The following is a 26265-nucleotide window of genomic DNA, read 5'->3' as shown; positions in this document are numbered from 1 at the left end:
TGTAAGAACAAGGTAGTCAAGGGACAAAATGCTTACCTTGACTATTCACTTTCAATAAGAAAACCTGCTCATTATTACCATGTTGTTTGTTGGAGCTACAAACAAATTGAGTCAAGCAACCGACTTTACAATGGTAAATATGCATTAAAGGTACCTCATTGGCTAAAGGGTACTATGGGACATCCTAACATACGATACATACCAACATAAGATTGATTCAAGTGTAGTGTTTAACTTGTTTGGTAGGGCGGTGGGAACAGAGTTGTAGTTATAGAGCACCGTACACAACCTCTGGCCTCAAAACAAATACACTGATAGAAGACAATTCTTTGGAACTGGATGCAGTATGCAGATCATATGATTTGATTGATTGATTGATTGATTGATTATACCTTTAATAATCCTTTACAGGAAATTACAGTGCCACGACAGCTTCAAGACAGACATAACACCACACATTTCCTCAAATGGCTTCCATACTTAACAAGTTAAAATACAAGCTAAAATACAAGTTAAAATACAATTAATTAAAAAAAAGTGCAGTTATTTATGCGCATTATATAACCTTATAGCAGCTGGTAAACAGGACTTCCTATGTCTCTCAGTTTTGCACATTGGTGCAATCAGCCTCTGACTGAAGATGCTGCTCTTGATCACCTTCAGGGCATGGAGTGGGTGAGTGGGGTTGGTCATTATTGAACCCAGTTTGTTCAGAGTTCTGGCCTCTGCCACCTGCTGGACCGTTCGTTGCTCAGCCCCGACCACTGAGCCGGCCTTCCTGATTAGCTTGTCCAGTCTGTTTTTGTCCGCTATGCGGGCGCCATCTCCCCAACAGGCCATAGCAAAAAACTCTAGATTTTTGACTCTAGATAACATTGTTTTGATATTGCTATTTTTATTATAATTTTTATATCCTTTTATATCTCCAAGTTTGGTTTCTGCCCTGACAACGTTGAAAATCTATTTGTGCAATGCGGTCCCAAAGCCAAGAGTTCACTTTTTCCAGATTACATAATTCCCGAATTAACCTAGCATCACATGAGTCCTATTAGCCTGCTTCACATGCTGTGCTATTACCTAGATATAGTTGCCTCTGTTTTTCACTCTGTCTCTCAGTTGTCTTGGATCTGTCAGAATTAACTCCAGAGCTTTTGAAATCCCCTATGATTAGATTACAACTCCCTGCAGCTCTCTCGCTTGCTTAAATAACTCATTATGTGTTTGTTGGTCTTCAGCTGCCAGTTACCCATTATTACTTACTTCTCCTTGCTATTAATTTTGACACAAATTGCTGCTGTCATCTCTCATTCCATTGTTAGTAAAATCCTTTTGAGATTGTTTATGTCATTCTAAACCAATAATAGTACTTCTCTGCAATGTTTAATATGTCTGTCTGTACAAAACTTTTTATAGCCCTTTTGTTCCTCCTCTGCTCAGAGGTCTCTTCATGAATATATGTGAAATTACTATTACAGTCTCCAATTATTTCACTTCCAAGCCTTGGCATTAGTATAATGGTATAAAACCTTTGATATAGCCTGCATACATTTTGGAAATGTCGAATTCAAAAGATTGATCAGGAAAATTAAAGACAGAGGGATTCAAGAAAATGTGCCCAGTCGAAGGGCCGAATGGCCTACTCCTGCACCTATTTTCTATGTAGCTTCTGCGCCTTAATTTCTATGACTTGATGAACCAGCCTCATCCCACCTTCCTGCATGAGATCTATAGTACAGTGGTTCACATCTAACCTCTTCAAATACACGCCTAAAGAGTATTTTTCTAAATGTGCAAAGGTTTTTTTTTGTCTCTACCATCTTCTCAGGCAGCGAGTTCTAGGCACCTAGCAACCATTAGGCTAAAAAAAAAATCTCCCCTGCAATCTTCCAAACAATTACATTGAATCTATTCCCTGTGGTTTTTGAACCTTCTGCTAAGGTGTTTAATACCTTAAAACAAAATGAAAGAGAATGCAGTGAGAAAATAATTCCATACATGGCACAGTCTGAAAATGAGAGCCAGTCTTTCAGCAATGAAATTAGAAAACATACCTGTAGAGTGATGGAGATTAGAACTCACTTTTGCAAATGGCAATTGATGATAGGTCACATTAATTTTACGTCTAAAATTGATAGATTTTATTAACCAATTTATTAAGGGAAATTGGACAAAGGCTAAAAATCATAGTTGGATTCTATGTCATTCATAATCTCATTGAATGGTGGACAAGTTCATGGAGCTAAATGGCTTCTTTCTGAACCCATGTCCTATGTTTTTTTTAAGAAGCTATAAATTGCTGATTTTTTTCCTTCAGATTTATGGTGCTGAGTTGAGATTAAAAAATATAACCACCGAATTGGCAGAAAATTGTTCATAATCAGTTTTGAAAGGGCGTTCTAGGAGATGAGTGGGGGAGAGAAGGAAGTGGGATTCTTGGCGGAGAATTAAAGCTCCTGTTTGACAGGAAGGCAGCTGCATTCGAATTCTGTTGCATCACCATTAGGCCACATTTACAAAGAGTTACCCTGGCCATCAGGGAAATATATAAACAACTTCCTGAGTCTACAATGCCTACAGCACATTTTTGTAAATTAGTTCTGTTTCATTTCTCCATCATCTTAATGTTCAATGGTGGATTGCTTGATAGCACACACATGCCATGTGTATGTATCAAACAAATGGCAGTTTAAAAATAATTAAAGCATATTGGGGGGTTTTCTTTCTTTTTAAATCTTTTTATTCTTTTTTTTCAAAAGCAAAAACAAGACAACAAAAAAATAATGAGAAACATAACAATGATATTCATACATAGTGATCAGGGTTACATTAATAACAGGTATAACCTAAATATGAGTCCAGTGTCAAAATACACATTGAATATAGACCTCCCGGTCTCTATGTAAATATAGTTAAGTGTTTGAAAGGGAACATATGTATAAAAACAAAAAGATAAAATGAAAGAGAGAAAAAAAAGAGAGAAAACAAAAAACCCCTAAACTTAAAAAAAAAAGCTAAACAGAATCTGGGCTGCCAAGAATTTCAACTATTTAAGTCCCTGTTGTCATCAGGTCCGTTCCACCCTATAATGGTAAAATATTATTATAACAGTTGGAGAGGGGACAATTGATGTTGTATGAAAATGTTGAATAAATCTTCCCCAAATCCTATCCAATTTAACCAAGGGTTCAACAATGTCACTCCTAATTTTTTCTAAATTTAAACATGATATCATTTCGGAGTACCAATGGAGTGTGGTCGGAGGATTAGACTCTTTCCATTTAAATAAAATAGATCTTCTGGCAATTATTGTCGTAAAAGCAATCAGCCAATGGGCAGAATGGGACAGATGAATAGAATCTAACATTGGTAGCCCAAAAATTGCAGTAATAGGATGAGGTTGCAAATCAATACCTAAAACTACAGAAATAGTATCAAAAATGTATTTCCAATATTTTTCCAAAAGTGGACAGGATCAAAACATATGAGTCAATGAGGCCACTTCAGAATTACATCTGTCACAGGTAGGATTTATATGACCATAAAAACGACCTAACATGTCTTTTGACATATGAGCTCTGTGAACCACCTTGAATTGTATCAAAGCATGTCTTGCACACATTGAGGAAGTATTAACTAATTGAAGAATCCTCTTCCATTTCTCTATAGATAAAGAAATTTGAAGTTCTCTTTCCCAGTCATTCTTAATTTTATCAAATGTATCTTTTTTAAATTTCAAAATCAACATAAATAGTCGTTATTAAACCCTTCTGATAAGGGTTCAAATGTAAACAATTTTTCCCGATTTCAGTTTGATGTGGTAATGGATAAAAGGGTAGAGTATCCCTCAAAAAATGTCTAATTTGTAAATATCTAAAGAAATGTGAGAGGTAGATTATATTTATTGTTGTTCAAAAGACATAAAACAACCATCCAAAAACAAATCACGAAAAGCTACTAATCCCTTCCTCTTCCATAACAGAAAGGCTTGATCAGTACTAGAAGGTTGGAAGAAAAAAAATTAGATATGATAGGACTCGATAAGATAAAATCATTCAATCCAAAAAACGTACGAAATTGAAACCATATTCGGAGTGTATGTCTTATTATTGGATTAGTCGTATATTTATTCAATCTCGTAATTGTAAAAGGTAACAAGGCCCCTAGAATAGAAACCAATGATAGCCGTTGCATAGAATCACGTTCAAGATTTATCCATCACAGGCATTGGGTATCTTCTAAATCTTTTGTCCAAAACATTAGATAGCGAGCATTAACTGCCCAATGGTAGAATCTAAGGTTCGGCAGTGCCAAACCACCGTCTTTTTTTAATTTCTGTAAGTATATTTTACTTAGTCTGGAATTTTTATTCTGCCATATATATGAAGAAATTTTGGAGTCAATAATATCAAAGAAAGATTTAGCAATTAAAATTGGTATCGTCTGAAATAAATACAAAAATGTAGGTAAGATAAACATTTTAATAGCATTGATTTGGCCTATTAAAGATAAGGACATTGGTGACCATTTAGTGAACTGTTGTTTGATAAGGTCAATTAGAGGCATAAAATTGGCTTAAATAAATCCTTGTGTTTCTTGGTAATCTTAATGCCTAAATAAGTAAAACATTCGGTAGTCAATCTAAATGGAAACTGTCCATAATTCGAAACTAGATTGTTTAATGGAAAAAGCTCACTCTTACTAAGATTTAGTTTATAACCAGAAAAACTACTAAATTGATTAAGTATAGCTACTATTGCCGGAATAGATTTCTCAGGGTTTGAGATGAATAATAACAGATCATCTGCATAAAGAGATATCTTATGTGTCTTATTCCCACGGACAATACCAAATATATTAGGGGATTCCCTAATAGCGGTGGCCAAAGGTTCCAAAGCGATATCAAACAGTAAAGGACTTAAAGGACAGCCCTGTCTAGTACCTCGAAAGAGCCTGAAAAAAGGGGATCTCTGATTATTGGTAAGTACAGAAGCCTGAGGTATATGATATATCAGCTTGATCCAAGAAATACATTTTGGACCAATCTTAAATTTTCCAAGTTTTTTGAATAAGTATTCCCATACTACTCTATCAAACGCCTTCTCAGCATCAAGTTTTATTTGACGCTGTATATACAATATTCATTAATCTCCTAATGTTAAAGTATGAATAACGATTTTTAATGAAACCTGTCTGATCTTCAGAAATAATTTGTGGTAAAATATTTTCCAAGCTAATATTTTGGAAAGAATTATGGAATCTACATTTAACAGTGATATAGGTCTATATGATGTCACTTCAGTAGGATCTTTATCTTTTTTAAGAATTATAGAAATAGATGCTTCATAAAAGGATTGTGGCAATCTATTCATTAAAAAGGCTTCCTTAAAAACCTCGCAGAGCCAGGGAGACAGTAAACTTGAGAAATACTTTAAAAATTCCACTGTAAACCCATCTAAACCAGGAGCTTTACCAGAATTCATCGAAAGGATTGCTTTCTGTATTTCGTCCTCCGTGATGGGTTCATCTAACAACAGAGACTCATTATGTGGTAAATTTGGCAAGTTCTGTTTCCTTTAAAAACTCATGCATTATATTGGAATCAGTAGGAAATTCTGATTGGTATAGGGAGGTATAAAATTCCTGAAAGGATTTATTAATTTCATCATGGTCTACAGTCAATGTACCATCCCGTTTACTCACTCTAGTAATCTGACGTTTAGCTGACACAGCTTTCAACTGATTGGCGAGTAATTTACCAGATTTATCACCATCTATATAAAATTGACTTTTGGTTTTAAGTAACTGATTCTCAATCGGTGATACCAATAACAAATCATGTCTCAATTGAAGTTCAACTCTATCTTATAGAGCTCTAGACCAGGAGCTTTTGAATATTTTTTTATCAATTTCTTTAATCTCATCAGCCAATATACGTATTTCATTTTGAGTTTGTTTTTTTAATCCCGCGGAGTATGAAATAATTTGTCCACAAATATATGCCTTAAAAGCATCCCAGGCTACACCATTGGATATTTCTTCAGTAGAATTTGTTAAGAAGAAAAAAGCAATCTGATCTTTAATAAAATTAACTAAATTTAGATCTTGAAGCAAAGTAGTATTAAATCGCCATTGTTTAGCACTAAACTTGGAATCAGGTAGTTTAATTGATAGTTTCAATGGTGCATGATCAGAAATAGCAATTGCATCGTACTCACATGCAGTGACCGATGAAACTAGCCGAGAATCTATTATAAAGTAGTCAATCCTAGAGTAACTATGATATACATGAGAGAAAAAAGAAAATTCTTTGTCATTTGGGTGTAGGAATCTCCAGACTTCTAACATTCCAGAGCCAAGTAGAAAAGAATTGATAAAACTAGCTGACTTATTTGGAAGCACCCGATCAGATGCAGATCTGTCCATCGAGGGGTTCAAACAGCAATTAAAATCTCCACCCATTATTAAAAGATGTTCATTTAAATTAGGAAAGGATGCGATTAACTGTTTAAAAAACTCAGGGTGATCAATATTAGGTGCATAAACATTCACCGTAACAACTTTTTGGTTATGAAGAACACCAGTAGCCATCAAAAATCTACCATATGGATCAGAAATTGTTTCATAATGAACAAACAAAATTGGAGGAGTCAATAAAAATAGTGACTCCTTTCACCTTAGCCTGTGAATTTGAATGAAACTGCTGTCCTCTCCAAAACTTAAAAAATCGTTGATTGTCGTCTTTCCTTACATGAGTTTCCTGAACAAAGATAATCTGAGCATTTAGTCTATGAAGAACTTTTTTTTTAAATTCCTCTTAATGGATGGTTCAAACCATTCACATTCCATGAAAGGAAGTTAATAACTTTATCCATATTGTTTGTAAAAATCATGTGGAATGTAAAGGGTTAATTTCTTAAAGCATAACAGTTCATGATACTGGAAGGAGAAGAATCTAAGGCGGAGCAAGAAGTGACGACATTTCAGACATTTTTATAGTTCAAATTCTGCCCAGATATAAAAAACTAAGCTTGAAGCTTACCCACCCCACCCATGCAAAGCCCGAAACTGACCAGTAGACAGTCAGTACGCTACCTAATCCCTTCCCTACTTCCATCTCTCCTAATGACAGCACCCAACGTAAAAAGAAGGCATATTTACCACTCAATAGCCAAAACAAAATTAATGTTATGGTTAAGAAGTGCATATGTGGTAGACAAGAGCTACTTCATATTATTTATCCAAGGCCAAAATATTTATTTATTTATTTATTTATTAGTTATTTCTTTCGGACAGAATAAAAGAATAAAAAGCAAATGTGAAACAGCATACAAAAAACAAAACATAAATATTTATAAAGTGTCATAAACAATATCTATAAATAAATGAAATCATATGTGTCCAAAAATATGAATATGAAAAACAAGGACTGCTTCACTTTGTTTGTCTAAAGACAGGGAAAAAAATTCCGTCGATTTTAGAAATAGAAAAGCTAACAAAGAAGATCTTAAAAATTAATATATAATACCATTACATTAAATTACCAGTATCTTAGAGAAGGTAAAAGTTGTTGTTTGATACCATCATACTGAAATTCTAAAAAGTAATTAAAGAACAACTCATCCAATTCAATTCTTAATCATTTACAAAATGATATATTGTTAAAATAGGAACAATAAATCTCCAATTGTAACTTAATCAACTATCAGTAGCTCCCCATCGTGGCTTCACCCCCATAAGCCTCCAGAAAGCTGAAAGCGTCTTGAGGATTGTTAAAAAAATCAATTGTTACCATTAAAGAGTCGTATACGCAGTCTAGCTGGATAAAGCAAGGCGGGGCGCAACTGTTTCTTAAACAACTCAGACATTACATTATGGAAAGACTTTCACAATTCCAAAAGCTCACTGCTGTAATCAGGAACAAACCGAAACTTGCATCCTTCATATTCAACCATGCCCAACTTTTTTGCTGCTTGGACGATATTCTCCTTCATCTGCAAGAAGTAGAAACCGAACGATCAAATGACTCGGTTTATCCTGGAGACCAGATTTCTTCCCGATCCTGTGTGCGTTAGCCAAAATTGGAAGATTTTCATAGTGCTCGATGTTGAAAGTCTCCTTTATCATTTTAGAGGCATATTTTATAACATTATCCCCTTCTTGACCTTTGGGCAGACCAACAATTCGCAAATTCAGTCGATGGCTTCTGTTTTCCATATTTTTAATCTTGTATTGCTGGAGTGCCTGAGTATTTTCATTCATTTTCCGTTCCAGTTTTTCAATCTTCAAATCTCTTTCCTGGCCCAAGGTTGGCAATTGTTGGCTGAGGAAGATGTGATAATGAAAGGATAAATGGATACGAACAGAGGAACTGGCAGGGTGACTAGGGTGTGGGAGGGAAGGAGAGAGAGGGAATGCAGGGGTTATTTAAAATTAGAGAAATCAATATTCATACCTCTGGATTCTAAGCTGCCCAAGCGAAATATGAGGTGCTATTCCTCCAATTTTCATGACAGAGAGTGGAGGAGGCCCAGGACAGAAAGGTAGTTATGGGAATGAGAAGGGAAGTTAAAATGTTTGGTAACCGGTTGATCACGTAGGCCAAGGCGGACTGAGTAGGTGTTCAGCGAAACGATCTGTGCGTTGGACCCAGGACAGGTCATCCGAGATGTTAATGCCCAGGAACTTGAATCTCCATGACTGACCCACCAATGAAAACTGGCACATGGTCTCCTGCCTTCCTCTTTCTGAGGTCAACAATTAGCTCCTTGGTTTTGTTGACACGGAGAGAGAGGTTGTTGTCGTGGTGTCACCACTCAATCAGGTGCCTTTTCTCTCTCCTGAGGGAGATAAAATGCAAAGGCTTCACAGTAAAGAGGTTTAGACAAATAGTTATGGATATCATCATTGTTTATGTGTAACCATCGTGGGAATTTAAAATGAACTACTCATCAATTAAAAAAACTACTGACATCTAATAAAAAAATTGTAAAATATATTACTGATAAGAATCTTAAATATAGTATGGTTTAAATAGCGGACATCTAACTATATCCTCCGGAAACCATTCTTTGGCCACCTTTAGTTTGACATTCCCAAATAATTATACTCAGGAAGTTCTTCAGGAAGCCATTGTTTACAGAAGCGTGAACATGTTATATTATTCCACAACTAATTGAAATAAAGTATTTTTTTTAAACTAGAACTGTCAATGATACATTTGAAGCAAACAATTCTGAAAAGCGCACTGGTTCCATGTGAAATCTGTAAACTTGAAGTACAGTTTTAACGCTGCTTTTCCTTTCCTGTGCACTTTGTTTCTACAGTTGACCTTCATTGCCAGATATCAATCCCTATAAATAATATTTCCAACAAATATTCCACAATCCACAAATGATATTTCCCGCATATGTCACTGCAAGAATATTGAATAGTACAATTAAAACAGCAAGCTCTCCTTGTATAAAGCTCTAACCATAAGAAGGGATAGCATATTCTGTATTGTTCAGATATTAAGGTGACAATTGTGACCGTCTTTAGGAAATGTTCTTTCCCTAACAGAAGCTGCATGTTATAACTTTATTCAAGAATATTCTGTTTACGCGGCTCATCAAAGATAGGTACCATAACAGAACTAGAGGTGTGCAGCAGGTAGTGCTGCTGCCTCACAACTCCAACAACTACGGGTCAATCCTGACCTCCACAACTATCAGCAAGTCCATACCGGCCATCAACCTCCAATTTCTTTAGTAATCTATCATCAATCCCATGTCATTCCACCTCACATATCGCCTTTGCAATTAGGTTCTTTGCTCCATGTTTGGGCCACCGTCGTAGCGAGGTCTAGAGCCAAGTGGAGCTGACGAAACCTAAACTGGGCATAATTAAACAGGAGGTTGGTGAGTAATTGCCACTTGATAATGTTGCCGACAACACTTTCCATCACTCTGCTGATGATTGAGAATAGACTAATTGGATATGCCGTCTTTTGTGAATAGGGCATACATAGTTAACATAGAAACATAGAAATTAGGTGCAGGAGTAGGCCATTCAGCCCTTCGAGCCTGCAACCGCCATTTAATATGATCATGGCTGATCATCCAACTCAGTATCCCATACCTGCCTTCTCTCCATGCCCCCTGATCCCTTTAGCCACAAGGGCCACATCTAACTCCCTCTTAAATATAGCTAATGAACTGGCCTCAACTACCTTCTGTGGCAGAGAATTCCAGAGTTTCACCACTCTCTGTGTGAAAAATGTTTTTCTCATCTCGGTCCTAAAAGATTTCCCCCTTATCCTTAAACTGTGACCCCTTGTTCTGGACTTCCCCGACATCGGGAACAATCTTCCTGCATCTAGCCTGTCCAACCCCTTAAGAATTTTGTAAGTTTCTATAAGATCCCCCCTCAATCTTCTAAATTCTAACGAGTACAAGCCGAAGTTAACTTTTCATTGTCAGACAGATGCTAGATGGTTGTAAGTGAACTGGAACAGCTTGGCTAGAGCAACAACTTGTTCTGGAAGGCGAGTCCTCTACTGGGATGTTTGGTTTTGTAGCCTTTGCCACATCTGCTCTCAGCATTTCCGCATAACCGATGCACCATACAAAGCATACTGTCGAGTTGCATCACAGCTTGGCTTGGGAACAGCTCTACCCAAGACTGCACGAAGTTGTGGAGAGTTGTAGATGTAGCCCAGCCCATCACACACACCAGACTTCCACCATTGACTAACGCTGCCTAGGAAATACCACCACAATCAAAGAATTGTCCCACCTTGCGTTTTCCTTCGTCTCCCTGCTCCCGTCCAGCACAAGGTGCAGAAATTTGAAAGTGCACACCACCAAACTCAGGAACATCTTATGGCATCTGAATGGTCCTTCCATAACCTAGAGTCCAATCCATCTCTACTCCATTGCAGACTTTGGACTTTGTCTGTGGAACTGGTGCGCTACAATAATGAGAACTATATTCTGCACTCCGTATCTCCCCCTTTGCTTTATATCTATAGTACCTGAGTTTGACTTGATTGTATTTTTCTAGAGTACATCTGATCTGTTTGGATAACACGCAAAACAAAGCTTTGCGCTGTATCTCGGAGTGTGTAAGATCGCTGGTCGGCGTGGACTCGGTGGGCCGAAGGGCCTGCTTCCGCGCTGCATCTCTAAACAGCTTCTTCCCCTCAGTTATCAGACTTCGGAACAGTCTTCCATAAGCTAGGGCACAGTCCAGATTCTCAAACTTACTTCATTGCAGACATGGGACGTTTGTCTCTAGAACTGTTGTGCGACAAAGCTGGGCGAATGGGATGAGATGAGAATGGCGGGCGGCACAGTGGCAGAGCTGATTTCGATCCTGACAGTGTTTTGTACAGAGTTTAAACGTTCTCACTGTGACAATGTGGTTTTACTCCAGGTGCCTCCCACTTTCCAAAGATTTAAAGATTAGTAGGTTAGTGTGTAAATTGTCCAGTGATCACTGGTCGGCGCGGACTTGGTGGACCTGTTTCCACTCTGTACCTCGTCTAAAGGCTATATTCTGCATTCTGGGACTGTTCCCTTTGCTCTACCTATTGTACGTGTTTGGCTTGATTGTGTTCATGTAAGGTGTCATTTGAATTGATTGGATAGCAATGCAGACAAAATCTTTTCACTGTGGACGCTGGAATCTTGCGTAGACACAAAGTGGTGGAATAACTCAGTGGGTCAGGCAACTCGTCTGGAGGACATGGATAGATGAGATTTCGAGTCAGGGCCCTTCTCCATCCTGATTGTAGTAGGGGAAAGCTGGAAGGGGTGTCAAAGTTCCAACCCGAAATGACACCCATCCATGTTCTCCAGAGATGCAGCCTGACCCGCCGAGTTACTCCAGCACTTAGTGTGTCTTCCCCGACAAGTGATAGGCGTTTACCTCTGTATAGGGAGGTTTCACGGCAGTCGGGTCACGACCCATGACCCGTACTGCTGCTACGCTACTCCAAATGGATTACACGCGATGTACACTTACCATTGTTTCCAGCGTAGCGGGCCCGTTAAAACCCGCTGAAATTGTCATTTTTTGCGCTGTAAATAATTATGGAAATCGGGATAAGCGTGAGAGACATTTAGCATACTTCATAATTCCAAAAGTGAGGAGAAATGACGGTAGATAGAAACGAGAGCTGAAGGGGACAACAACAGCCAGAGTGCTTGGCGAACATTGGCCGTTTGCTCACTGCATTTCATCAAGTAAGGCATTATTTGTGTTTTTTCTTGATTCCTTTGGCATCTAAAAAGTTTCAGAAGTGATAAATCTTTTATAGTTATCGTACATAGTTCTCGTGGGTTTTTACATACAAAATGAAAACGCATCTGAAGAAAAATTTACAGCCAGATTTATCACTTCTGAGAATTTTTAGATACCAAAGGAATCAAGAAAAAACACAAATAATGCCTTACTTGATGAAAAGCAGTGAGCAAACGCGATAATTCCCAATATTTACCAAGCACTTTAGCTGCTGTAGTCCCTTCAGTTCTCGCTTCTCTATACCTTCATTTCGCTTCACTTTTGGAATTCTGAAGTTGGGTACATGTCTCTCACACTTACCCCGACTCCCACAATTTTTTTTCAGCGCAAAAATGCAACATTTTAGCGGTTTTTAACAGGTAGGAAAGTACGCGTTTCTAGCATTAATAACATATACCGGAAGTGACGGATGTCTTCCAGTTGGATTTAGCGGCTCCGTGCATCGAGCCCTATGACCCAGTGACCTTCCGTGCAACCCCCCTAAACACAACAATAAACCTAAACCCTCAAATCTGACTTTGACACATATTATTTCCGCAGAGTGTTTCACCTTATCGACTACAACCCATTCCAATAATCACCTGCCCACCTCAAAGCACAGAGGGTTTTGGGGACATTTTCTCAACGCATTTGTGCAATGATGATTGTTCAGCTGTAGTCAGCTCCTTCAGATCAAATGTCTACAGCATGTGTGCGGGATGCTTTGCGCAGTAAATACACAGCTCATTAATTTCATTTACAAAGCAGTTTATTTTTTAAGTGAACTTGTTTTCCAGTGAATAAGATTTGAATACTGCTACTGTAAAAAAAATCCCGTAATTGCAGTTATGTTACACCAGGAATGTGTAAACCAGGTATTACAGAAAAGAGGACTTTTATTGTTGTCAGTGCATCTATTAGAGTTAACTGCTAGGATAAAACAAATAGAAAAAGCTATAATTGATTTATTCACATAACATATGCAAAAAAATAAAAAAATAAAATCTTTTAACATTTGTGTATACATGGTACCATAAGGAAACTACTTTTTCAAACTTTAAGTACTGAATGTGCCTCAACACAATTTTGACCATATTTTTGATATAGTATTTTTTGTTTTATGATTTGAAAAATAAAGGTTACAAGTAACTTTAATCCTTTACAGACTTTCCTTTTATTGTTTTCCAGCCAGAGGTTGGAGCCGGTCGGAGTTCAGCTATCTATGAACATTGTACTCCAGAAAACCTCCAGTTAAAGTATAAAAATTGTAAAGTGGTTGAGGATACAGTTGTTCAAGCTTATTAATGCAGCTGAAAACTAAATCAATACGATTCTGCAAAAGGACAACTAGATATTTTCAAAGTATATGTACTATTCGTCTATTCAAGAATGACAGCAAAGACAGTCAATGATTTCAAGTACCTTGTATCAAGAAAGTCATACACCTCTAGATAATGTCATCACCTTAAATGCATACATCTGCAATTCCTAATCCGGAAGGTAGTATTTTAAAAATATCAAAACTGTCTGATCTGATAGATGACTGCAGGACATGGAATAAGTCCTAAAATCACAACTTAGAAATTTCTCACTAACTTAAAAAAAATTAGGCCAAGTGCTGTACACCCCAAAATTAGCTTTTATCAACAGGTCAAGTGTCAAGTATGCCAATTAATGAGGTATTTAACCTGCACACTATAACCAGTCAACATGCGGTGACAGGGAGGGGCAGGAGATGAATCCGAAAATCTCCTTCCTTCCTGGTGCCTTCACTCTGAGAAATATTACATAATCATGAGTAAAATCATATTTGACGATCTGGCCAACCATTCTATGATAAAGCAGATTTGATGTCCAAAAAAATCTATCCTGGGATCTAAGAAGGGATACACCACAGATTTAATTTTCCTCCAACTGTTTGGCTGTGAACATTATTCACTTTTACCTAGCCTTAGTTAACATTGCATTAACATAGTTAGCAAAGCTGGCTCATTCAATTCCCACATCTGCAGTCTCGCATACCCATTCTTGGTGAAAACATAATGATTTCACAGCTGAGAAATATGTTGCCTTATTCTAAAGCTACATAATTAAAAGTACACGTATAAATATATATGTCACAAATACTGTTCCAGATGAGGTATATGCTATTGTGCTAGGAACCCAAAAAACTAATTTCAGGACCAATAGGGTCAGGATACTGAAATAACGGTAGTCAGTTCTTATTGTGACATTGCATACAGTACTAGAAAGATGCATACAAACTATTAAAAACAATTAATTGCTGATAAAAATAGAACACACCTTTAACAGTTTCAAAACTTCAACAGAAGTTTTTTTGGGGACTAGAAGCAACATTATTATAAGATCCAAAATGGTACTCCTTTAAATGATATTTAAATTTAAGTACACATTAAAATCAACCTGAAACCATTAATAGGTGAACTGAATTTGTAACTTGTAACTTACACACCTACTAAATATTAATCGTGACAGACATTTTGACAAACTATAAATACAATTACAGTGGAATCTTCATTATCCACAATTATTTTGGTGAAATAGACCCTGTCAGATCAGTTTGTGGCTTTAATCAGCTAACACCTTTTCTTCCTTCTTCAGTTCCGTGCCTAAGGTATTGCAATACTAATGTATGGAAAGTGAAAGGTACCTGTAGGGCCAATTGATACTCCTTCCTTATCCCTGCAAGAGGAGTCTCCAAAACGTTACACGCACAAATGGTGATCAGGAAGTCGGGGGGGGGGGGGGGGGGGGAGGAGGAGGAGGAGGAGGGAGGAGGGAGGGGGGGACCTGAGGGAGGGAGGAATTCCTTCAGGCTGATGAATGATTTCTTCATATTGACTTCATCTGTCTGCTATCTGAAAAAGAATCTCCTCCATTGTACATAGATTCTACTTCCCCTTCAAGGCATCTAAACTATTCACGTCATCTACTTCGTACAGGAGTGATTTTCAGGTGATGAAGTTTCCTCTGAATTTCCCAATTTGAGAACTTATATGGTGATGGCCTCTTTAATTTTGCAATTCCCCTCGAGTCAAAAACACATTCTCTGGTCTATCAAGCTTTTTATGATTAAGGTAAACTCTTTGTCTCTTTCATGAGAAATGACCCAAGGTGTGCATTCTTTCCCGAAGGATACAAGCACTTAGTTCTGGTATTTTTTTTACAAAGTATTTGTGAACCCTCTACCGATCGACTATATCCTTTCTGCAAAACAACCAAAACTCTACCTAACACTTCCAATGCGACCAAATCAAGGTCAGTAACATTTTAATACAGCATCTCTATTTCAACTGTGGACAAACTGACCTGTGTCAGAGCTTCCCATGATATGCATCCCAAATTCTCTTGCTCCACTCCTCCAGTTAAGAATCTAATTCTCAAATATTGATGTGTTGAACTTAATTTGCCAAATATAGATTTTGTTAATTAATTGGTCGTGTAACTTGTTAGTTTTATCGTTGTTTATTATACTAGTTAGGAGTCAGCACAAATTTAGAAATTATGTTACTTCAAGTCTAAACAGTGGAAGTCTAAACAGGTCCCAACCTGAAATGTTGCTTGCCCATTTCCATCCACAGTGGCCGCCTGACCCGCTGAGTTCCATCAGCAAGATTTCAGCAACTGCACTACCTTGTGTCTCCCCTCACCCTTGATAATCCACTTCCCTCCTTCTTGTATCTCCTCTCTTTGCTGGCAAGCTATTCCCTCTGCTAATCATCCAAACTTGGCATGACCTAACTAAATAATCCATTAAGTGGCATCATATTGAAGACCTCATTGAAATCCAGATATTTTACATCACTTTTACCTACTTTCTAAATTACTTCTTCAAAGAGATCAATGAGGTTGGTCAAGCAATGCTCACCTTTATAAATTCATTTTGACTATTCATCACTTTTAATTTCTGGTGCTTTTTTCGAAGTTTTTTGGTAAAATTCCATTACTTTTTCTACTACCAATGTTAAGATATCTGTCATGTACTATCTTCCTTCTGACCTGTGTCATGTCATTAGCTATCAGCTAGTCCTTTGGCACTAGATTTGTTTAATTAATTAAAATACGTAATTCTTCTGATTCTGTTGAAATACATTGATGCAACTGTACCCTGCAGGGGCTTTATCCTCAAGTATGACTCATTTAAACATTCCCCCCTGTAACTTGCATCATTGTAATCTAATTTTCTGCTGTCATGACTGATCTTCTGGTAAATACCGAAGCAAAGTAATCAACTGTTTCTATTCCCACATATGCTGCCGGGTCTGCTGAGATTTAAGGTCATAAGGAATAAGAGTGGAATTAGGCCATTCAGCCCATCAAATCTACTCCACAATTCAAACATGGCTGATCTATCTCTCCCTCCTAACCCCATTCTCCTGCCTTATCCCCATAACCTCTGACACCTGCACTACGCATTTTATATAACATTTTCATCACTTCTTCATTATCTTGCCCCCTCAATTGTCTGATTAACATTAATTAACCTTTTTAGTTTATGTGCAGGTAGACTATTGTGCTATTTTGTTTGTGATCCATGATGTGTCATTTCACAGCTTTTCTCTTGTTATTCCCCTTGGGGAGTTTCTTGTATTCTGCCAAGACCTGATTTGTACTTGTTTCCCCCCCCCCCCCCCCCCCCCCACAACCCCAATAGTATTGTAATTCACCTGGAGAATAACATTAGTGTTCTATGTTACCATTAAACAGACTTTTAACCTCATGGCTGCTGAACCATTTAAATGTTTCCCCTGCTTTTCTACATGATTGTTTGACATAATTGTCTTCCATTTTTTTCCTGAAGTTTATTTTAATGCCTCCCAAAATCATCTTCAATGGTCATCCCGACCTCTGCAAGAGACACGTGCTTTCCAACGTTTATCTTAAACTCTGTCAGCTTCTTTGGGGAGGATGGATTTGGAAAGACAAAGGATCAGCTAGATTTAGCTATTGAAGCTTCAAAAGTTGGGCTGGAAAGCCTCATGAGGACAAAGTGCTTGGATGCTTTTTGGCTTGGAAAATAGCAAAAAGTGAGGAAGAAGTTGCTTACATATCTATCTCAGCTTGATAAACATTGAAGGGCCTATTGGGGGGAAATACTCCAGGATAATATGATGATCTGTTAGAAAGACAGAATTATGGAAGGTAGTAATTCCATTAATCAAAACAATTATTTATCTCGCTCTGAAATTTCTTTTTCGGCTACGATCAATCACAGGTGAACTGAGCTTAAATATTTGCCAGTGTTAATTTTATTCGGCTCACACTAATTAATTAATGCAAAAAAGTAATTAACAAATGCAACTGTGTGTTTAAGTGTGTTTAGAATACAACTTAAAAAAATAATTTGCTTTAAAAAAAATCCATGTAAATTTACATTAAACCCATTTTCCAATGTAATAAATCGCCTTTAAAATCAACTAGACTAAATATAATCCGTCACCCATATCGCAATTTTAAAACCTCTGAACTATTTGCTCTTTTTATTCGTGTATAGCAATTAGTTTGGTTTAAAAAAATTGTGTTAGTGTCCTTAGAAAAATAAAAAGATAATTTATGTGCCTTTAAGAGCATTCTTAAATGAGTGCAATTAACCGAAACTGGCAATAGCAGTGCAGCAGGAAACGCTATCCACACCTTGTTATTAAATTATATTGAACAGCAACGTTCAGTAGAAAGATTAGTTCTGGTGTATCCTTCTTGGTGGTTCATAAGCATCAGAGGATTGGATTTGTTCCTTTCATTCTTTACTTTCAAGGGGCCAGGGCGCTATAATTATAGGAAACGCATGTACTTATAGTAAAAGTACTAATGGAGAGTTGCTGAGGAAGCAGAGGCAGTGAGTGGTGTGGTGGTACCATTTCATTTCAATCAGAATTCTCAGTCCTGAGACACATGCGCAGTATAGTTCCAGAGGAGTGCCGCACTGTTGGAGATTCCAGTTTGGATGAGATATTAAACAAAGACCCTAATTAATCTCGGAGAAAATTCAAATGATCTCTTGCTTCGTTAAAAAGTGGGCATGGGAAATTGACTGGTTTATTGATTAATATTTACTCCCTCAGTCCACAACATTTAAAAACAATTATCCCATTCCTGTTTGTGGGACTCATGCACAAAATGGATGCTACATAACTTGCCTTGCTACAGTGACCACACTGCTTCACCATTTCACGAGCCAAAAAGCACTCAGGATCAATTAAATGAAACGTTCCTCCACAGATTTAGTTCAATGTTTCTCTAGAGCACACTTTCACTATTAGCAGGACAGTGAAAAGGGTTTGCAAGATCCTAAATGCCAAAGGTACAACACAAGAAAACATCTGATGAGGTGAATGCTCCCTCGCTGCTAAAAAGACGCTAGTTATAAATTAGTTCTGGATATGGAACATCAGTGGTTTGTGCACAGAGGTTAAATTCACAACTTTAGTGTCAATTCGAGAAACATAAATGCTTGTCAGTAGGTATCACACAGTTGATTCTTTTTTGCAGAGAGGGAGTGGAGTGAAGAGGCATTTTGTAAAATAGTCCAAGCCAACATTATTCCAAGCTTCAAATCAATACTCGTGTATCTCACTGGATAACATCAGTAGAATTTTGTACAGACCATTTGTCAAAATGTTCAAGGATTGACAAGTCCTGTGGTTTCAAAACAGACACTTCAATTTTAAACACAAAACCTTCATATACAGCAACTCCCATGATAACAATTCTGAGATAGCAAACACTCCCATGATTTCTCCAACACCGTGGTAGATGGATATGTCCATGATAATTTCTGGAAGAATTACAAGTTCTAAAAATTTGGTGAAAATACACAGAGTATGAAATCACTATTCTTGAAGAAACTATGAAGTGTCCTTCAGTTTGAAACGCACAGCATATCAACAAATAGCCCTAATTTCCCAAACTAGCATATATTACTGGTACAAATCTAGAGACAACAGAGGAAGACAGGACTGAAAAAAGATTGCCCAAATGTTTGAAATCATTCTTTAGAATATTATTAGTAAAAGAAGGATTAAAAAAGGAATGATCTATGTAAGATGCTTTAAAATAGTAAGGGATTAAACAAGAGAGACACACAGAACTGCTTCCTCCAGTGCAATGTAGATATCACTTTTACATTTAGGACAGAAATCAGGATAAAATGTAGTGAAAAATCTAGTACTATCTTCCCCTGGAAAGGCAGTGAATGCTGGCTCAAATGAAATTTTCACGTTGGAGATCAATAGATTTTTGCTGACTAAGGAATGTGGAACAAGGCCCAGTAAGGAGAATTAAGCAGAAATTAGTCGCGTGACGGAAAAGACTGGAGGCTCTGAATGGCTTCCTCCTGTTCCTATGTTTGACAAAGTCATAAGGCAAGGTTTCACAAGTTCCTGGAAAATTAGATAACTAACCAGATGCTTTCAGTTACCTACAATTATAGAGGGTTGTTGTGCCTTATTATATAGCCCTACAGGAAAGAGAACGAAACAAACACAAGGCTATGTCACCTATTCATCCATTAAAAACTATGTGGCCCATTAAAATGCATTGTTCATTTAAAAGTACTGAATTGCACTTTTCAAATTATACCCATTCCTAATAAAACAACTGTTACAGTGGGCTCTATTTCATCTGATTAAAATCTACGGAACATTTCATCCAAGTGCAGTGTTCTGCATATTTTCTAATCCATTTGGTGGAAAATCTTTACCAACTTCCCTCAATTGTTTACCGCTTGCACAGAGGTTTTGTTGACCTTCTTAGAAGATGTTACATCCAGTAAATTACCACAGTCATTCAATAGTATCTACTTCTAGAGTAATTTCTTGTATGCTTCCTTCAGTGACATTATCTACACATTTCTTCCCGTGCTGTTCTTTGAGGTGGCGCCTGAGAGCGGGCTTATGTGCAAAGCCCACTTCACAGTAGTTGCACTTGTGCGGTCTGTCACCGCTATGGAGATTCAGGTGGTCCTGCAGAGAACATTTCTGTGTGAATGTCTTCCCACAGATCGTGCATTGGTAGGGCTTGATTCCCGTGTGTACTCGGATGTGCCGCGTCAGATTACTCTTCTGCGTGAAGATTTTACCACAGCGCAGACACAGGAAAAGTTTGTGAGTTTTCAGATGGCTGATGAAGTTTTCGAGGTGCTGAAAAACTTTACCACATTTACTGCAATGATGGGGCTTCTGAAGCCATTTGTCCTGCATTTTAATATGATTGGTGTACATGGTTTTGTTTGCAAACAGTTTTGTGCCCCTGTTGCGTCGGAATAAAAACCCACCCGCCGCCGCCATTTCCTCATTTGGAAAACTGCTCAGACCTTGCAGCTCAAACTCATTAGCTGCCAGCATAAAACTTGTGCCATTCACCACTTCCGACAATCTGGGCGGATCAGCTACAAAGTTCTGTAAACAGCTGTCTAACACCCTGTTGCTTCTGGAATCAACCGATGAATTAACGAGGGAGTGCTGCGAATCGGGAGAATGTGCGACAACTCTTTCCACACTATTACTGTAGTTATTGGAGAGATGGCTCAAACTGTCGCCGTTCTCACTCTCTTGAATATCACTAGTCAGAGATTCCACCTTGACAATACGAATGTTGCTGTCTTCAGAGTCCGTTTCACAGTCAGAAATATCTTGAGTCTGTGTGAGATCTTCCATTTTGTTCTTTCCAGAATCAGAGAGTGGACTTTCTTGTAGCCTTTCTGAACTTTCAGGAAATGCATTTGAAGTGCTGCTTTCCCCTACTTGGTGCCCTTGGTCATCAGACAACAACTTTGGCTCAATGTATTTAGAAAGAGCTTGTGTGCATTTCTCCACAATGTGACCCATTTGTAGATAGCTTGCAGCAGTTAAATAATTTACCAATTCCTTCACAGGGAATTCTAGGATACCAGTGTAGCAGGATAAAAGTATCTGTTCTCCAACCTCAGAACTCTGGAGAAGTGAAATTCTGACATCCTTTGAATCATTCAGCAAAAATTGATCCCTCAAAAAGGGAGAGCATGCAGCAAAAACTATTTTATGCCCCAGAAATGCCACGTTGTTGATTCGAATCGTAACATCACAGAATCGTTTTTGCTGCCTCAGCAAATTCATTTTTTGTAACATGGAATCTCCATAGCTTGTAAACTTAAACCGAAGGACTTCAGAATTTGGAGCCATGTTTCCAAACCTGGAAAGAAACAGAAAGAACATGAGCAAGTTACTATAAAAAGAATGAAGATCACTTTAAGTACTTTAAGTACCTTTCATCGTACAATGGTGCGATGCCATTGCCAGTGTACCTTTCACATTCCAAGTTCAGTCTCAGGTTTGTCTGAGACCAGGGCCGGATTTAGATGAAGAGAGGCCCTAGGTTATTCCACTTGTGAGGCCCCTGCCAATCCCCCACCCCCACAACGAGAGGAAGATGGAAGAGTCCACCAGGTTGACAACGATGTGCAGCCGAGCGTGGCCAATGAGATAAGGGCTGTAAAGCTGCACTTTTTATTTATTGCCAGTGCTAGTGTCAAGTTATTGGCTTAAAACACTATTATTCTGAAATGGAGGGCAAGGAAAATTACTGAAGTGTTGTTTAGAGACTACAGTGCGTTGTGACAGCATATGTAAGAAAGGCCTATGACAGTGTCAAAAATATTATACACCAGGCCTGTACGAAGCTTTTCAAAAAGGGGGGTTTCATGGCAGGATTACAAAAATATTATGTGAAATAATTCCATGCAGCGCATATCACAAGCGCGAAGCTCAAAGACCCTTGCAGCCGGGGTCCGGGGCCCGCTTAAGGGCCCTGGAAGCTCTGGGGTTTTAGATGCTCTCTGGTGCATTCTGATCCTTATTTTGGAGCATTTGTGCACCAAATTTATGGCCAATATTTCAGAAATAATTTTAGTTGAGTCAAGAGTAATGAGTGGTTGGAGAGACAGCGTCATTTTGCGTCGCTACTGCGTCACTGGCTTCCCCCAACTGCGCAGACGCGGAGGGCCGCAATTTTTTTCCCAAAACTTCCAGCGGAACCAGAATTTCGGGTAAGTTCCGTCAAAGTTAGATAGCGCTCCAAATTTTTTTTCCTCGGGATTTGCTTTACTCTGGGGGAAAAAAACACCTTGGCCGGAGGCCCCCTAGGTTTTGAGGCCCTAGGCTTCAGCCTATAGGTAAATCCGGCCCTGCCGAGGCCCCCCTAGATCTCGAGGCCCTAAGCTTAAGCTTGTGAAGCTTATACGTAAATCCGGCCCTGTCTGAGACAGTAGACAATCTATCCAAATTGAGAAAATCCAAGGATTTTTTGAATATATGTCCTTATTGGCTTATTAATAGCAATGGCAACACTTTACTTTAGACTTTAAAGATACAGTGTGGAGACGAGCCTTTCGGCCCACTGAGTTCGCACCGATCAGTGATCCCCCATACACTAGTTCTATCCTGCACACTAGGGACAATTTACAGAAGCTATTTAACTTACAAATCTCTACGTCTTTGGAGTGCGGGAGGAAACTGGAGCACCCATGAAAAACCCACGTGGCCGCAGGGAGAACGTATGAACTCAGTACAGGCAGCACCCATAGTCAGGTTCAAACCTGGGTCTCTGGCACTGTAAGGCAGCAACTCTACTGCTGTGCCACTGTGCTGCCACAATATAGTAACTGTAATAACACTTTCCACACTTCAAGGCCAAACCATTAAATGGGGAATAACAACTACAAACAAAACAAATCTGAACTGTGAGGGCTGAACTACGATATGGAGAAAATAGAAGTCTCGCGAGCCAAGAGAACACTGCTGATTTATACTTGGCTGAATCCACATCGTCATTATTTTGAAGCAATTTTTTTTTTAAATGCACTTCTTAATTCATCATATTAATAACATAAATAACATTAATAAAATACGAGTTGGCAAGATTTATAGAGTACAGTATGATCATGGCTCAGTTTCTGAGTTAGCTTGGAATAGAGATGCAGAGAAATATGTTCAATTCCCGCAGCTGGGGGATTAAATTCAAATCACAGGTAGTTTGACTATAAGAAGCTAAGAAATCTCGCGTTATAGAAAATTGCGATATAAAAACATTGAATTCAATGAGGATAAGGGAATTAGGAGCATGCGAGTTTCAAGCTCTCAGTAACAATGTTATTTTTGCTCCACATGAATTTCAAAAATAAACTTTTTTAATAACGGTTTATTTTTTATCACTGCAAGCTAAAATTACTAAAGGCTGTATGCTATATTGTTTAATAGAGTAATATTGCACAAATGTCAAATGAAACAATTGCTTGCTAATTTCTATGGTTTCCCCAAAGTGAAGCTAAAACTGTTTTTTAAAGCTGATTACCTTTGGGAGGTTACATGGAAACTTTTTTCCAAGACAACTTTTTTTCTGTGTGTCAATTTTTCTAAAATAACTTAAATATTTCTCTAGTTCCAAATCGAAATAGTTATAACCAAATATGCCTGAATAATTTTAAAGAACTGTCACTAATTCATCGATCGAGCTATATCCAATTTGCGTTGTGGAAACATGCATTTCAGCAGAACCACCTGTATTAAATAAATCTGGAATAAGATGTACTGATTGACTTAAAATTCCACTTGGTTCACCAACTTTCTGGTTGGAAGGAAATCTAATGTCCTTACCTGGTTGACCTGCATGTGACTCCAAATCCACCAATACGGTGAACACTTAAAGGATCTCTGAAATGGCGTGGCAGGCAATAAGGAGTGGGCGATATATGCTGGCCATATCAGCAATGTCCATATTTCATGAATGAGAAAATAAATACCTGTCTGGGAGAATCATAGAGACACTTTATTGTCACTGTACAGGCAGACAGTTATACCATGTTACATAAAGACACAAAATCAGGGGATACTCGACAGGTCAGGCAGGATCTGTATAGTACTGGGCTCAGATCTTCATAGACGTTGACTGACATCTTCTGCTATTATTTCAGATTTCCAGCATTTGCAATTATTTTGCGTTTTAGCTACTTTTTATATACTACTAGACCAAGTGGGACCAATTGGGTCCATGTCACATGGGAGGCCTGGTCCCCCAACGCAACCCGTTCTCCCAATGCAATATTCCACCACTCACCCATAGCCCCCACGGGAGGCCTGGTCCTCCAATACAACCCGTTCCCCCAACGCAATATTCCACCACTCACCCATAGTCCCCAACTGTGCAGGGGGGGTGGGGGCTCATTTCCTCTTATTCACCCTCCCCCTTTTTAAACGTTAAATAAAATCCAATTGTACTTGCTGCCAGGACTCAAGTGTCCTGGAATTTGCAACATTGTAGCGGGCAGGGCTACAATCCCATTGTGACATCCTAGCTATAACTGCCGCTGCAAGTTCAAGTGATTCTTTCCCAAACTGGATTTGTAAAGTTAAAAATGTGAATAACTTGTAAAATATAACATCAATCTGAACGAAACGTTAATACACCATACCACAGGACAATGGTGAGTAAGGTGGTCCAAAAATTGGAGCGCTATCGTGTACCATTTTGGCATATATATACGATCACAATCACAGACACACACACACATATAGAAACAAGACGAGGCTTTTAATAGTATATACTAGACCAAATGGGATGTGTTTGGCCCAGTCTCCCAATGCGGGGGGGGGGGGGGGGGGGGGATGGGGGGGGGGGGGCGGTGTCACGCGGGAGGAACGTGTTGGGCCCCGTCTCCCTGAACGCGCCGTCGGTGCTCACCCCGGAGACAGGCGCCCCCGGAGCCAATCACCCCCATCACCCGTTCCCCCAACTGCGCAGGCGCTGTTCATTTCCCCTCATCCCCCCACATTCCTTCACCCATCCTCTTCTCTCCCCTCACCTCCTCCACACCCTCCTTCACCTCTCCCTCCCTCTCCTTTTCTCGACTCTCAGTCACTCCCTCGCACCCTCCATAACACATCTCCCTTCCCTACCCCCCTGGCCCGATGGGCCCCGTTTCCCCAACGCAATATTCCATCACTCACCCGTTTCCCCAACGTTGGGGAAATCCTTCCCACGTGGGGAGGGGGGGGGCAGTCGACCCTCAAGTACTACCTCTGGCAGCTTGTTCCACATAGACGCCACTCTAAGCTACCCAGTCATGGTCAAAGAATGACTTACAAAGCTACGATTCAAGGTCTGATACTGCTACCTCTTGCAAAGTATTGTCCCTTCTGAGGTATCTACAAAAATCTAACAAAAAATATTGCGATGGCCCACGGTGACACCAGCAAAAGAAAAAGTGGCAAAGGGTAATTCTGCTCGGACAGTCAATAGTACATAGATTTCAATATTAGTAAATATAAAATGGATAAAACATTGTATTGTCTAAACAGTGAAATGCAAAATCATGCAAAACTAAGAGTTCCAAAGAAACTCCTCTCTACAGTAATGGATTGGAATCACTTTATACGTACACCCATGTGGTACAACTCCACCTGTCAAGACAAAAATAACCGTGGACAATGAGTGGGACGAGACAATATAAATGAAAAGATTAAGCCTACAAAGAAACATTTACAGAAATCCATAAATATGTCATGGATTAGTCCAGAAAGCAATCAACATGACAAATAGACTGAAGTGACCGAAAGAGTACTGACTAGAAACGTGTTATGTCCATCCCCTCCACAGGTGCTGCCTGACAATCAGTTCTTCCAGCACTTTGCTCAAGATTTTAGCATCTGCAGTCTCTTGTGTCTCGAGGCAAATAGACTGTTGGCCTTTATATTTGCAACAGTAGAAGTTTTGCTACAGCTACTGTAGATTCAGCACCCTTGATCCATGGACAGCAGTATGAAAAAACCCACCAAAAGTGCTGAAAATAGTTTCTTAGAATGTAGTCTTTGGATTTCACTCATAACTTAAATCCTCACCTGTACCTTCTCGCTGGAGAGAAGGAATGGGTGACATTTCAGGCCGAGTCGGAGGAAGGGTCTTGACCCGAAACGTCACCCATTCCTTCTCTGCAGAAACGCTGCTTGTCCCCGC

General features: G+C 38.8%; 1 protein-coding gene across 1 annotated transcript in view; it reads right to left on the bottom strand.

Moving 5' to 3' along the window:
* Positions 1 to 13012: 13012 nt before the first annotated feature.
* Positions 13013 to 26265, bottom strand: part of LOC116990908 (zinc finger and BTB domain-containing protein 26-like) — a 32938-nt gene continuing 19685 nt past the window's right edge. Inside the window, exons 2-3 of the mRNA XM_033049051.1 lie at positions 23910 to 24059; positions 13013 to 21450 (exon numbers count right to left, since the gene is read on the bottom strand). Of these exons, the coding sequence (XP_032904942.1) occupies positions 20064 to 21440 (1377 nt within the window). The 5' untranslated portion in view covers positions 21441 to 21450; positions 23910 to 24059 and the 3' untranslated portion in view covers positions 13013 to 20063. The remainder of the gene's footprint in view (positions 21451 to 23909; positions 24060 to 26265) is intronic.

This window comes from Amblyraja radiata, chromosome 32, assembly GCF_010909765.2.
Source record: "Amblyraja radiata isolate CabotCenter1 chromosome 32, sAmbRad1.1.pri, whole genome shotgun sequence".
NCBI classification, from domain to species: domain Eukaryota; kingdom Metazoa; phylum Chordata; class Chondrichthyes; order Rajiformes; family Rajidae; genus Amblyraja; species Amblyraja radiata.
Note: the sequence above shows the minus strand (reverse complement) of the source record. Positions and strands in the feature narration are given on the sequence as shown.